Source organism: Manacus candei, unplaced genomic scaffold (genome assembly GCF_025592945.1).
Source record: "Manacus candei isolate 608988 ecotype Guabito, Panama unplaced genomic scaffold, ASM2559294v1 h1tg000005l, whole genome shotgun sequence".
NCBI classification, from domain to species: domain Eukaryota; kingdom Metazoa; phylum Chordata; class Aves; order Passeriformes; family Pipridae; genus Manacus; species Manacus candei.
Window position 1 is genome coordinate 21,411,009 of NW_026138053.1, and position 14,491 is coordinate 21,425,499.

General features: G+C 50.6%; 1 protein-coding gene across 1 annotated transcript in view; it reads right to left on the reverse strand.

The window, feature by feature from the left end:
* Positions 1-10,526: 10,526 nt before the first annotated feature.
* TMEM121 (transmembrane protein 121) overlaps positions 10,527-14,491 on the reverse strand; it is a 37,191-nt gene continuing 33,226 nt past the window's right edge. Inside the window, exon 2 of the mRNA XM_051799378.1 lies at positions 10,527-14,366. Within this exon, the coding sequence (XP_051655338.1) occupies positions 12,787-13,725 (939 nt within the window). The 5' untranslated portion in view covers positions 13,726-14,366 and the 3' untranslated portion in view covers positions 10,527-12,786. The remainder of the gene's footprint in view (positions 14,367-14,491) is intronic.

The window sequence follows — 14,491 nt, forward strand, 5'->3', positions numbered from 1 at the left end:
GGAATGTTAAATGAAGAAGAATTTTAATGCAACATCAGGGTTCTGAGTTTAGGGTGAGAAGCACAAGCCAAGGGAGCTGGGAAGGGCCCCTGCACCAGGGACTGTGCAGCGCTTCTGGGAGCTGGTCTCTCAGCTCCATGGCAGAGGACAAGCCAGAGACTGCCGGTAGCATCTTTCCAATAGGGAGAGGCTCATCGTGCCTTGAATTTCAGGTAGCTGTAAAGCCTGCAAGATTAAGATTTAGTACCTAGAAAAACTGCACTTTGTGAAGCCTGGAGACTGAGCACTCTGGGCTTGCAGCTGGACTCTGCATTCATCAGGGAGATGCTGGTGCTCACGAGGAGAGGTGAGAGCCCATGATGAGCACAGCAAATGTACTGTGAGAACGGACAACTTGGCCCTCTGTGTGAACACCAGTGTGCTGGAGGCTGCCTGTGGAATAAAGCAGATAAAATTTCAGAGCTCTATTTTCATGATCTGAAAGGCAAGCATGTCTCCCCTCTCCAAATGAGGACTGCTGGCCAGCCCTGCAAGCGTTGATGGCCCAGAAAAATCTCACTTGTAAGGGTAGATGCAGCAGGAGCAGCAGGGAGGTGATGCTGTGAGATGTTGGTGATCACTTGAAGGACAGGCAGCCGGATGCTGCACTCCATAATTTAGCTGGGGAAAGCCCAGCTCAGAGAAAATCCCTCATTCCTGGGATGGGAGAAAGGAACATGGAAGCCTGGGGGTGAGCAAGGAAGAGCTTGTACCCAATCTGCAGGGATAGGCCTGTGTGGGTCCCCGTCCTAGGTGGATACCAGATGAGGGCTTTTGCTGGCTCCCTGCAGCATGAACACCCCTCTTCTGTATGCACCCGAAGCTTGTGCAAGCTGCCTCTCTCCTCAGAGATTTCTGCCCAGTTTTCTCCCTGAAGAGTGCTGCAGCTAACAAGTCTTTAAGGAAAGCAACAGCTCATATTCCCTGATCTTGCCAGGTCCTTTGCAAACCCTCAGGGGCACTCTGGGATAGCAGACTGTGCAGTGAATACTGCTGGCTGTTGCAGGGCCAGAGGGGTTTTCCTGTTGGCTGGCAGGTAGGAGCAGGGACAGGAGGTCTTTGCTGGTGCTGCAGCATCAGTTCCCTGGGGAGCTCAGCCAGCTGCAGCAGCTCCAGATTCTCCAGACTGGAAGGCCTTTCAGTGCCTTTGCCCAGGGACAGAGGACAGATCTTTCAGGAGCACCTAAATATCTCAGGAGCCTGTGTGCCCTTGGCAGCCCTCCAGTGATGCCCCCAGTCTCACAAGCACCCCACAGCACCAGTGGCAGGTGGTGGGACCTGAGCAGGCTCCAAAGCCTACCATCCCTCCTTCCCCTCTCAAGGAAGGCAAGGCAGCAGCAACTCTGTCAGGCTGTGAGATGCCAGAGACCTGTCTCTCTGCATTTCCTTCCTCAGCATGACCGACATCCTCTACAGGTTTTCCAACACCTCTCCAGCTCTGGCACTTAGTTTCCCTTGAAAGAAACAATCCTCCTGCTCAGGATAACTTTCATAGTAGACCAGCTGGATTGTTCCATGCTGACAAAGCTCTGCAGAGCCCTGATGTGAAATACTGGAGATCATCATCCATCTTCCCAAGTAAAATGAACTACAGAGAGCTCCCAGATATGTTTTAGCTCCTTGTCAGCTTCAGTAGAGGAGACCAACCTTAGCCTGGGAGACTGGGGGACTATTTATCAGCCCACCGACTGATCCTGTCTCTGTTTGTCGTAGTTCAGGGAGAAAACACAGCATCCAGACTGCTCCAGCAGCCAAGAATTGCCTCAAGAATGCAGCCCACAGGTGGAAAACAGGACACAGTACTTCTTTGTGTACAGAAGTACTCCTTTTTTAATTCGGGGGCATTCTGGGGAATTCTGACATTGCCGCTGTGAGAGGAAATGAAGTGTTTTATTTGATAGTTTGCCAAGAAGACATATATCTCTGAGAAATCCATGGCCTCTCCTGTGCCTCCAGCTGGACCCTTTTAACACATGATGTAGAGCCAGCCCTGTGCTTCTCTTTTTCTTGCCTGCTTACAGTGAGGAAGAGAAGGAGGATTTGGGCTGGATTCTGTGTTTCCACTGCCTGCCTTTCCCTAACATTGCAGAAACATGAGCCCCTGAAAAACCCAGCAGACAGAAGAGTGTAATTAAGGAAAGGAGGAGCTCCAGATGACATTGGCACTAGAGATTGGTGCTTTCGCCTCCCTCTTGGTGCTTATTTACTGCATCACTCTCTTGCTGGGGGCATGAGTCACATTGGGTCTGGTGATGGATGAAATTAGCTCCAATGTGAAACGGGAAATAAAAAGCCATTCACCAAAAAGACAGCTGCACAGGCACGAGGCTCATGGCAATGATCCTCTCTGCCTTTTTCTGCTCTTGCGCTTTTCGCAAGCAGCTCCCTTTTAATTAGATGGTCAGCAGTTCTAAGTCAACTTATGAATGATATCATCAGACTAATAGAATGTGACCATATCCTGGCTTTTATCGGTCTGGGAGTTGCTGCTGGCTGCCATGGGAACTGTATTTTTCACATAACTCCTCAGCTCTGGCTTTTAGGCATCAAAAGGAGGGCAGGGAAGAGGCAATGTGAGTGTAGCACAGAGCCCCAGCTGGGCTGTCCCCAGGACCAAGGCTTGGCCTCACCTTGCTCTCCCCTTCTTCTAGGATTTCGATTGCTCTAAAGAAAACCTACCTTGAGCAGAAGGGGTTTGTTCTAACAGGCTGAAAGTCTTCTTCTCTGCCTACTCACCCCTGCTTCTTGATATCCCTTTGTCCCCTTTGATGTGTCCGTGCTCTGTTAATGAAGGCAGTGAGTGTGAAGTCCCAGGCCCTGCTGAGATCTCAAACCATCCCCCTGCTGCATTGATTTTTTTACATGGGACTAATTTATTAAATCAGAGTGATGTAGGACACGATCAGAAGCAATTAAAGGCTGTCAGATTAATTAGTGTCAATCAGCACAGTTTACGGGTATTTGCTGTGTCAATCAAACTTGATATTGTGTATTTATAGGACTGCTTTTGGATCTCAAAGCTAATGCTTTGCAGAGAGCTTTTCTTTCCTGAGATGCTTATTAACATAGTACAAGTCCTTCAGAAACAAGTGAAATGACATATTTAATTGTCCTTTAGGCACTGACAGTTACAGATAGATGCTCTGCTAAATCCTTCTTAGTGCTACAGCACATTAAATACCAAACTTGCTCCTATGCTCCTGAGAACTGTGCTGGATTGCATTCCACCCCTCCTGGGCTGTCCTGCTCATGGGCATGTGTCTGCAAAGGCTGAGGCTGAAGGAGATGGGTGTGGCAGGATGCTCAACCCAGGAAAGGAGGGATTAAATTGTCACCATGGCAAGGCTTAAGCAGGGCAAGGGCAGGATTTCTTCCAAGGACAGACTGGAAATCTGATGTGAGCCATTGAGTGGTGTTCAATGGGATGTCCGGGAAAAAGAGAAAGAAGCAGAAACCTGTTGTAAGCTTGATCCTGACAAAAGCAAATGCCCAGGGTACACCCCTTGGAAAGGTTTGGTTTGGAAGCAAAGAGATCTGCTGCAGCCAGGGCATCCAAAGCACCTCTGCTGATGTCTCCACAAGGATCCAGATGACTGTGGGCATTGGTAACCTTTCCAGCATCCCATATGTACCCATGGAAGAAGATCAGTGCCAGCCATCCATCAAAGCACATCCCTTCCCTTGCAAGTCAATGTGCCCTGAACATCGTATTGCTCTTGTTAATACAAAAAAACCCAAGGAGTATGTGTTAGGATGGCACAGACACAGCTGCTATGAGCAAACACCACCTTTTAAATCCAGCGCCCCATAGCACTTGTGTTCTTTGCACTTAAAGTACTACTTTTTAAAAAAAAAAATAAAGGAAGAATTCCATCAGGCACAGCCCCTGGAAAGTGCCTGGTAGAGGTGTGAGGTAAAAGAGAGAGGAATGTGCCAGGCAGAGCCAGCCAGGGAAGCAATGCTCAGAATTCCCAGCAGCCCAAAGCAGGGATGGCACAGGCTGCAGGGTACACCAGCTTGATGGCACTGCCTTCCCAGCAGAAAACACCTGGCCTGTTGACAGTTTTGTGTTGGCAACGTGTAAGACTCATGGGTGCACCATGCCAGCTCCTCCCTACACAGAGCTGGAGAAGGCTGAGACGCTGATCTCTGTCCCACTGACTTTTGAAGTCCTCCCTGGGTCTGAGAAAGACTGGTGTATTATTCAGCAGCCTCGTCAAATACTACAGTTCAGCCAGCAAGTCTGTAAGTGGTCACCATTAAATTTGTCTGCGTGATTGCCAGGGCTCATATTATTAAACTTTCAAGCTGTATAATTTCATCCTTTCTGAAAGGCTCACAGTCCTTTACCACAGCCTGTCAGGTGGAGATGTCTGAAGGACCATGGCAGGATTAACTCAGCGAGCTGGGAAGTGGAGTCATAGAATGTTTCCCAGCTCCAACACGCAGGGAATTGGTCTCCATGCTGTGAATTGCCAGGAATGAGGAGAGGGCAGCCATTACATGGGATTAGAGAGATTTTTGTGACACACTTATTTCTGTAGTACAAAATCATGTCTTAACATCATGGTGGGAGATCCTTTGCCAAGTTATTGCTTGAAGGCATACATTTTATCTAAGGAAATGCTTAATTGCTCCTCACTGGACAGTGGTCATGGGATATTAGGCACCAATAAAAGATGACTTAAAATACAGGCTGAACACTGTTTCCAGCACAACCTCGTGGTTATGGTCACAGAACAGATTTGCTTCAGTGTATTTTTATTTTTTCCTTATTTTCCTATTTAGGCAAAGTGTGTGGTACGTCTGCCACAAGCATGTCCCTTCTTCCCAGCCCCAGCCTTTGCCCTGTAGCTTTCCTGATGCAAAATGCCCCATCTCCAAGGGGGCCACTGCAGATAGAGCCACACATTTTATTCCTAGCTGACATGGGAAGAGCGTGGCCCTGACAGATAAAATGAGGCTGCATGATGCTCACCAAGAGCATGGAGATGCCAGTTGCTCTGAGGAAATGGATGCTGGAGGAAGCATTAATATTCCAGGCCACCATGTCTCCCTGCCATCTGTTGTACCAAAAAAAGGATGCCGAAATATACTTCAAAATCCCCTGCAAGGGAGAAATCTCTGGATGCTATTTCTACAGCAAGCTGTTAGAGACTTGCTAAATCATCTTTCTCCCTTCCAAACAAACCATTTTCCAGAGCTGCCCTGCCTTGAGGAGATGGGTTTGGTAGCTGTGAGGCGCGTAGGACTGTGATTATATGTGCTGGAGGTGCCTGGTGTGCTCCAGCACACCTAGCCCAGCTACTGCTGCAGAGAAGGATGAGACGGAAACCGCGCGCTCTCCAAAGCAGCGAGACGGGATGAGGCAGGGATCTGCAAGCTGGCAGTCCTTGTGGAGCAGTTTGCTCCTGAGCAGGTAGTAACATTTAAAGCTTTTGTCATTTCCTGAGATGTCTGATGAAAAAGATGTTCCCCCAAAGCACCTGCAGACCGCTGGAGGCCCCTGTGCTGCCCTTTCTCCTGCTAAAAGCCCTTCCACCAAGGAGCCATCTCCTCCAAATGCTGATGTCCCCTTGCCAGGAGATCAGGAGGAAAATGTTATGAGGATTTCCTCTTTATTTGGCTTTGGGGACTCTCCCAGTATAACACGCTTTCTGATGATGGCCCATTGCCCTGTCTCCTACTATGTGCAGGTAAAGATTTATGCAATTCCAGGTGCCAGCCTCACTGAAGAGATTAATGAGAGATAATGTCTTACAAAGAGGTTTATTGAGTTCTCTGAGATCATTCACCAGCTGTGAAGTGAAACATCTGAAAACAGTTTTTGAATACTAAGTTCTCCCTGGCGCTAGTGAAGAAAAAGGAAACAGTGCCTTTTTCTGCTCAAGGTATTTATTCTGCTGGACAGAGCAGGATTCATGTGCAGAGCCCTGGGAGATGACATGCTGGGTTATTAAATGCCTGCTGGCATGGCCCACCTGGGGTGCAGGAGAATGCGCTTGGTGGCAGTTCAAGGTGCTGAACTCTGGTTCTCAGCATCCTCAGCCCCGCAAGGTCCTGCGAGTGATGGCTTGTTATTTCATGGCAGATTTGAAGAAGCAGGGGAGCCCTGGAGAGCAAGGCAAGAGTGATCACTCACCTGTAGCGATGTAAAGGCACTAGGAAATGGATTTGTGGCTACAGCACCCTGGAGACCTTGCTTCTGCTGGCCTTATGGCATGAAATGTTGATTTGGTGAGGCAGTATGCCTTCTGCCTCATTATGCTTCAAGGGTGGAGAAGGAAGGTCCTTCCTTGGACCTCAGTCTGTGCCAGGCACCTCATTACATGGGTCTTCTTGACTTGGTTCTTGGGACACAAGGAAGCTTCTTGCTCCTTCCCTCTGCCCTACCCAAAAGCCAAGCAGGAGCCCAGCACTGCTTCCTGCACCTACGTGCTGGGCTGGTGCAGAGGCCAGAGCCCTCACTGGCATCACCCAGCAAAATACCATGTAGCCACACAGACAGAGAGGCTGCTGGTTTGCCGCAGCTGGTTTTTTGCCACAGCTGGTTTTTTACCTCAGTGCGTGGCTTCTTTGAACAGAAGGCACCCTTGCTTGGGTTGGAGGAAATGGGTTGCAATCAGTAAAATGTCTTTTAAAAAAATCTTCCCCCCATTAGCAATTGGGCAGGTGGCTGTGCAGGGGCCTCTGGGGTGCATCTCTGTATGCAAATACTAGTCATGAGGCAATAATTACGCTCCTCTCCCATCTCAGGTGCATTCCTACCCTGACAATGGATCATTCTACTAATTTTCATCTCTGTTGCTCTTAGTGTACCATGCCCATAATGTGTTTGTGTTTCTGCACAGACACTGGGGTGCATTATCTGGGAAGAGTCAAGCAGGAAACCCACAGCTGTAAGGATGGATTTTGGCAGATTATTTATCATTTCCCATGTTACAGCAAGTCCCCAGTGAGGCATGTGGGCTTTTCCTCTGGGATACACCACTGGGAAGGATCTGGGCATTTTCATCCCTTATTTTTTTATTTACACTTCGATCCTTGGAGTTGACTTCAGTACTATGTGCAGCAGTTTTCCTTCAAAATCGCCCTCCTGACAGCATCCCAGCGAGAGGACTGCTGCTGCTTCACATCCTGATGAAGAACTTGCAAGAAATTTTTTTGCAAATGGCTTTTGCTGTAACATCAGCAGAGCTCACATAAAAACAATCTACAGTACTCGCTCTTTCCTATGACTGGTCTATGTCTTCCAGCAGCTATAAAAGAGGGCAATCAATATACCTTGCCAGGGTTTTTTTAGTGCTTCTTGAGCCATTATGGTCATAATGCTTCTTCAGGCTGCAGTGTCAATACACTTGAGACATGAACATGTCAAAACCACATAAAATCTTTATTAAGGTGAAGTTAAATGAGCAAGCCCAAATCAGTAACTTAAATGGATATTATCCTTCAAGGATGCCAGACCTAAAAACCAGACACAGCTGAAAAATCCAGGGCATTCAAAGTTAGGATTGTAATTGATGAGAAACTTTAACTTTTGCCAGAGAGCCTGGACAGGAGGAATTCAGGAGGATGGGAATTGCTGTCAATGTGCTCTGGACACTTGCCCTTTGTTTTCTATTGCAGCATTGGCCTGAAATAAAAAAGTGCAGCAAATCTGGGGCAGGCACGAGGAAAGCAGTTACTATTCAGTCTCTCTCTGCTCAGCAAATAAACCCAGAGTGAACAAAAGACAAAAAAATTACTTATTTATATATGGTTTGAGGTGACAGTGCATGGAGCTGCACCAGGTGGCACCAGGATGCACGGTATCCCATGGGGAGAGCATATGAGTTTCACGAGGGGGAATGGAGAGCCTCTCTGCCCTGCCCAGTGAAACACAACCTGACAGCCTTGATCCCTTCAGTGTGGTGCTCCTGCAGCTGGGCTGTGCACACAAGCACACAGTGCGCTTGAGGGGGGAAGCAGAGCAGTGCAGGTTAGGAGGCAAAGTATCCCCCTGCTCCACCGCCCATGGGACAGCATTTCCCTGTGCCTTGCTGGGGTTTCCTGTAGGTAAGGCAGCCTCTGCCCCCCACTCTTTCCTGGGGCTGCTTTAGAAGGTGATGCTCTCAGGTACCTGCAGTGTTTGTCCGGGGTTAGGGCTCTAGCTGCTCCCCTAACTGCTCCCCTGGCACCCGTGAGCAGCTGTGCCCCGGGTCTTCAGTGGAGCCTGGGCTCTGGAAGTTCCAGGGTGGGAGTGGTAATTAAACTTCAGGAAACAGAAGCAGATGTTGGGCTGGGAGAGCAGCCTGTCCCAAGGCACCCTGCTCTTGATGTGTGGTTTGCAAAGTCTTGCCCTGCGGAGAGCCTTGCAGGGCCATCCTTGTGCTGCATCGCCCTGGGGGGTGTATTTCTTCTCCAAAACTCTCCCACGCACTTTCAGGCCCTGCAAAGTCACCAGTGCCAGGCCCACGTGGAGAATCTGGCTGCAGGACTGTAGGGTGCTTTTGGCTCAGTGCCTGGCACCCTCCTCCAGTCTTGCACGGGGCTGCAGCATCAGATATTTTCATCTGCCAAAAGGAGACTTTCAGAGGACAAGCAGGACATGTGAGAGCTGCCAGTACCCCAGGAAAGGAAAGCTACAGCTCGAGCCCCACTTGGCACCCTTGGCTTGTGGAGTAGGCCAGCACACAGGTCAGGGCAGCATCAAGGGGCTTGGGCTGCTGTGGGCTGGATGTGAGCTCCCAGGAGGATAAAATATCTTGTTATTCAGCCTGAGGCAGTGAGGAGGTAATGCAGGTACCATGAGGCTGTTGGGACACAAGAGCTGGGTCCAGGCTCTTCTCACAGATGGTGTCAGGCTTGCAGCAGTACAAGCCCATTGCTGCCTCTTTGTCCAAATGTTGGACAGGGGGACAGAACCCAGCTGGATTTGTCTGGGCTTGATGTGTCACAACAGCCTGCATGGCTTGCTTTGCTCCACTTACTTGTGAGCTCTTGTTTTGCAGTTCTGCAATGGTTGGGACGTGAATGGGTACAGTGCAGCCCACTGCCACTGCCCAGGGATCATCTGTCACTGTGCAGGACTGAGACAATTTGCTGACCTTTGAGAGCAGTCCAACAGGAAGGCTCAGACAGGCTTGAGTTTTGAATCTCCAAAGGTTGCCAGCGCTCAGTGTCCACTGCAAGCTACGGGGTGGACCTGGCTCCTTCAGGAGTTGTCACTTGGCTTGGAAGGATGTGTAGCTTCAGCACTACCCAGTGAGTCAGTGACAGGTAGGAGAGCACCATTTGGGCCCCCAAAGCACCACTGGCCTCCCCCCACTAAGGGCTCCCTTGTACTCATGGGCTGTTTTCAAATGGCAGCGAGGGATCCTGCCCCCTTGGATTTTCCACTGGAGGGCTGGGAATTTGCATCCCTTCTGCATTATTATTTTTCTGCTTTTGCTTCAGCAGGTGGGATTCTATAGCTTGCCAGGAGGATTTCGTTTTTCACAAAGGAGCTCCTTTGCCAACACACCTTCTCAGTGGAAAGCTGAAAAATTGCTTGGTTCCAGCCTATTTAGTTTTAATTGTTTCCTTTAGTTCTCATTGCCCATGGCAAAATATCACCTTCCCCTAACAACCAGCCAGGCTGGGAGCCAGTCACCCTGCCCAGCCACCGTGCCATCCCTCCTGCTGGTCCCTCGGCTTCCAGAGGTCTTTTCTCTTCTGGCAGGGGTGGATTTCAGGGAGGAATCACCCTCAGAAAACACCGGGTAGGGAACAGTTGCACTGCTGCCCCTCCTGTGCTCTCTCCACGTCTCTGAGGTCTTTTCTGGCTGCTCTGACTCTCCCCCCTGCTCAGAGATAATTTCCATGCTGCCTTTCCCAACTAGCTTGCCTCTCTCCTGGTTCCTATCCTTCCTCCAGCAGCTGCTGTGGAGGGGCCAGCTTGGGACTCTTCCTTCCAAGAAGGCTTTGAAAAGAAAGTGTTGTGTTGCTGAGTAAGAACACGATGCACAGAGCCCCTGGGGACGCTGAACAGCAGAAGATGAGAAAAGCCTCTTCTCCCTCCCCTCACCACAGAGCTCACGGGCTTTGAGCACCTGTGAGCTCAGGTGCCTTTATGGGAACAATGCCATGCACAGCATCCCAGGTGAGCATCACCTCCAGGACCTCTGCTCTCGCTTCTGCTTCTAAGGCAGCCCTTCCCCAGGGACACCCCTCTCCACAAAGACAACAACCCCATGTCAGCAATGGAAAGCAGGGTCTTGCAACCCCAGGGAAAATCTTGAGGGGACTCCTAAGCCTTCCTGGAGGTTACGGTACGAGGAGGATAAAGCGCTATTCCCTTTCCACACAGGCTCCACTCAGGGGGCACTGTCAGACATCCCCCCAAGCAACCTTAGCAATAGATCAGGCTCAAGGAATAATATATTGGAATATATTATTATAATATATATTATTCAAATATAATTGGAATATATAATAATAATATATAATAATATATTATTCCACTATAAGGCATGGTTGCAGAGCTAGCTATCAGGGTGAGACAGAACAAAAATACACACAGCGACCTGTCACAGTAACCCCCCACATAACTGATTTTATCCCCAGGATAAAACACCACTGTATCAGGGTGGAGCCTAACGTTGGGCACTGCCTGAGCTGGCACATCCCAGACAAGGGCTGCACAGCACCATGCCAGAGATTTTTCCTGAGGGTTTTCCTCTGCTCAGTTCTGGGGACGAGCTATAAAACAAAAGCTCATAAATTAATGACCTAAAGAGTAGCAGAATGCTATTAGATACTAGGGAGTTAATTGCACCAATGCTAATCGCATGTATTTTAATGGAATCAGTAGAGATGTAATATGTAGTTCCACAGGTATTCCAGAATAATTTAGCAATTTAATTAATTTCTGCTAATACCTTTTAAATCACCTACCCTCTTCCTCTCATGTTCTCTGAGGAAAACAGGGAAGAAACTTTTCCAGTTGGCTAAATCTATTGCAATCTCACTATTATTGGCAAAGATATAATTTTATTTCTCAGTGGATTTCTTACCACTAGAGTCATCCCTGGGTGACAGGGAGGCCAAGCAGGACTGTGATAGTCTGGTCCTAAATTTGGAAGTCTTGATAAGGGCTGGTTGAAGTGTTTTGGACAGATCATGATGCGCTGAAAAGATGGAAACAAAAATGACTTGTGGATTTAGGTCAAATTCAATGAGCAGAGCCAAGTGAAAATATGGAAGAGAAATGTAAACAGCACCAGGCATTTTATTCCATCTCCTCAATATGAAATGTTTGGTTTAGAAAAAGCAAAAATATCCCACTTCAGCATGTTTGAGATGCAAGTTTTCTGCTTGTCTCTTTGTGCCTCCCCCCAGGCTCAGGCAGCTGCGAGGCACCCAGCCCCGGGGCAGCATTTCAGCTGGAAAAATTATTTATTTCCTTTTTGCACTCACCACTCAATGACTTCAGGGCACAGCACCTTGTGACAGCACTTGGTGGTCCGGGGGAGATGGACGGAGGAGGAGACAAGTGATTTGGGTTGCATGGGAGCTGCCCCCATCCCTTCCCACACTGGCAGGAAAGAGACCACCAGAAGCCATTGCTCTCATGGGGCTTTTATTATCTGTCTGGCCCTCACCTCCCACCCAGCTGCTCGTGGCCGGTTGAGCCCATCAGCACCACCCATGCCAGCAGAGGAGACCCCAGCTCGGCCATCCCCAATCCCAGCCACCTGCTCAGGGCACCACATCCTTCTAGGCTCTTTTTTTTGGGATTTTTTTTTTCCAAATATTTATTTTAAAAATATAGTAGCTGTGGAAAGCAGCCCTCTTTAAAAACGCTCAATGCCGGAGTGAAATGCATCATTGCCATCCTTATTACTAAGCCCTCCTGGGTGCCCATTCCTGCCAGCAGCAGTGCTGGGGGTCTGGAGCATCTGCACCGGCTGCTGCAGGCAGGGAGGCTCACGATGGCAGGGAGACAGAGAGGGACCCTTCTGAAAATAGAAATATTGTGCTGAGTTGTTTGGAGTCAATGAAATACATAAATCACCAGCATTAGATTAGCTTCAGCTTGTCAAATATTGCTCCCATCAGAGTTGGCGTAGTGCGCTGGTGGAGGCACGGTCCCCCTCGTCCCAGGGCAGGAGAGCCACGCCAGCCTCCCGCCCTGCTCCCCACTGCAGGGCTTCCTGCTCTTGCCCACCACAAGGACACCAGCCCCCAGGGCAGCCAGGACCCCCGGGGCCCATATAAATAGGAAACTGTAAACACAACCATTGGAGATAAGAGACAGCTACGATCACAGGGTTTACTGCTTCAAATGTCCCCCCCTTCCCCCCCACCCCCAGTCCACACCCCTATGCCCCTGTCCCCACTCCATAAAAAGGACTCCAGTAACAAAATCTTCGATCCAGGCTTGGAGTAAAGGTGAGGTGCTCGGGGAGTAAAAAGGGACATTGGAACCTCAGCGGTCTTTGCTCAGGAGGGGAGATTGTGGCAGGAGGGAGAAAGAGGGTTAGCTGGTTCAGGTCCTTTGCAAGTACATTTGGTTTGTCTGGAGGACTCCTAGGGTTATACCTGAGATGAAGACGTCTAGAGGACACTCCACAGCTCAATTAAAACGCGGTTGGTGTTTCTGTGCCCAGAAGAGCCCTCCCTGCCGGGACGTGTCGGTCGTGCTCGCACCAGGCAGCAAGAAAGCAGCATCCCTCCTCTGCTCAGCACGGGGCTATCTGAACCAACGCTTGGCTGGGGCATCCCTCATGTGTCGAGGATCTCGCTGGTGGGCGACGGCTCGTGAGGGATGCCCTGCGCGCTGTGGATGGTCTGGTTGTGCGAGAGGGAGTTCTGCTGGAGCTCCAGGGCAATGGCATTCTGGGGGAACTCCTTCACCTGCCGCTTGTACTCCAGGAAAGTGCACGCCTTGGTGGCAATTGCGATGATGTTCTTGCCAATAAAGATAGTGGAGACCCTGCTGTCCTGGAACAAGATCATGTTGATGGCCCGGATGAAGATGGTGACGATGTTGATGGTGACCAGGCTGAGGACGGGGTAGAGCATCATTTTTTGTGGGGCAATGTGCTCCCCTTGCATGCTGATCTCACTGAGGGACACGCAAGGCAGGATCAGGAGGAGTATGTAGCAGTAGAAAAACATGAGCCCCTCTGCCCAGATGGGCAGGCCAGTCCTTTGTGGCTCCCACAGATTGGCCTGTATGTCCAAGATATCCAGCAGGTCGAGGGCCACCCAGAAGAGGCGCCCCCGCAAGTCCTCTTTCTTCCGAAAGGTCCGTATGTATTCCATGCTGTCCAAGGCCACCAGCACCAGGTAGAGCCCTGGCACACAGATGGAGAGCAGTAGGGTCAGGGCTTTCCTGGCCACTGTCTCCAGGTTCTTCTTGTCTGCTTTGTAATTCTGAAAGATGAAATACAGCTTGATCTCCAGCACGAAGATGTAGAGGAACCACAGGATCATGGCGTAGCCACGCTTGGCTGTCTTCACCTCGGCCCCCACCCACACGGCCACGTAGCGCAGCACGATGAGGAAGCAGATGTCCCCCACCAGCACGATGATGCAGACGCCGATCTTGCGGGGCCCCTGGTTCTGCTCCACCAGGTAGGCGTCCATGAAGGCCATGCTGGTCATGATGACGATGGTGGTCAGACAGACGTGGCGCTTGTCAGGTGGTGGCAGCACCATGGTGAGGCGAGCGGCCCTCCGTCCCTCTGCACCGGCACTAGGGGAGCGGTCCTGCCGGCGGTGCACGGAGGGACATCCACGGTGAGCCCAGGGACCAAGGGTCGCTGAGTCCCCCACCCCCACCCCAGGAAGAGGTGCCTGGAGGAGCAGAGGCTCTGCTGGCAGCCCCGGTCTCCCAGGGCTCGGGGCTGTCCCTGCAGACCCTACCCCAGCTCTTCGCCCTTCGCTGGCTGTGCCCTGCAAGCACCGCGGCTCTGCCCCCAGCCCAGGGCTGGGTGAGCAGCCCAGCCCCAGGCACCCTCCGCCACCAGCAGCCAGGGCTCACGGACGTGCAGGCCCTCCTGAAGGAATGTCCCTCCTCTGTAGTGCATCCCCCATCGCTGTCAGGCTCTCCAGCAATCCTATGGTACTAATATTCTTCCAGGCTCCAAGCCCTAAATCCTTGTATAAATCCCTGGAAACACAGTAGGTGAATGGGCAGCAGGCAGAGAGGAACTCTCCCTCTTCCCAGCAAGACTCCACGTTCCTCCAGGGCCTTGGGAGGTCCCGCTGTGTCCTCACAAGGAACCACCTTCACGCCTATCCCCACAGGGCTGTGCTGGGCTCCTGCTGCTCTGAGCTGTACACGCATCCCTCCATCCCTGGAAAAGACAGAGAATGAGTGTTAGGGTCCCTCTGTGTGCTGAGCATGGGATGGTGAGGATGACATCCCCCTCAGCTCCCAGCACACCTTGGCATGAACTGGGCTCCCACCAGGTACCATCCC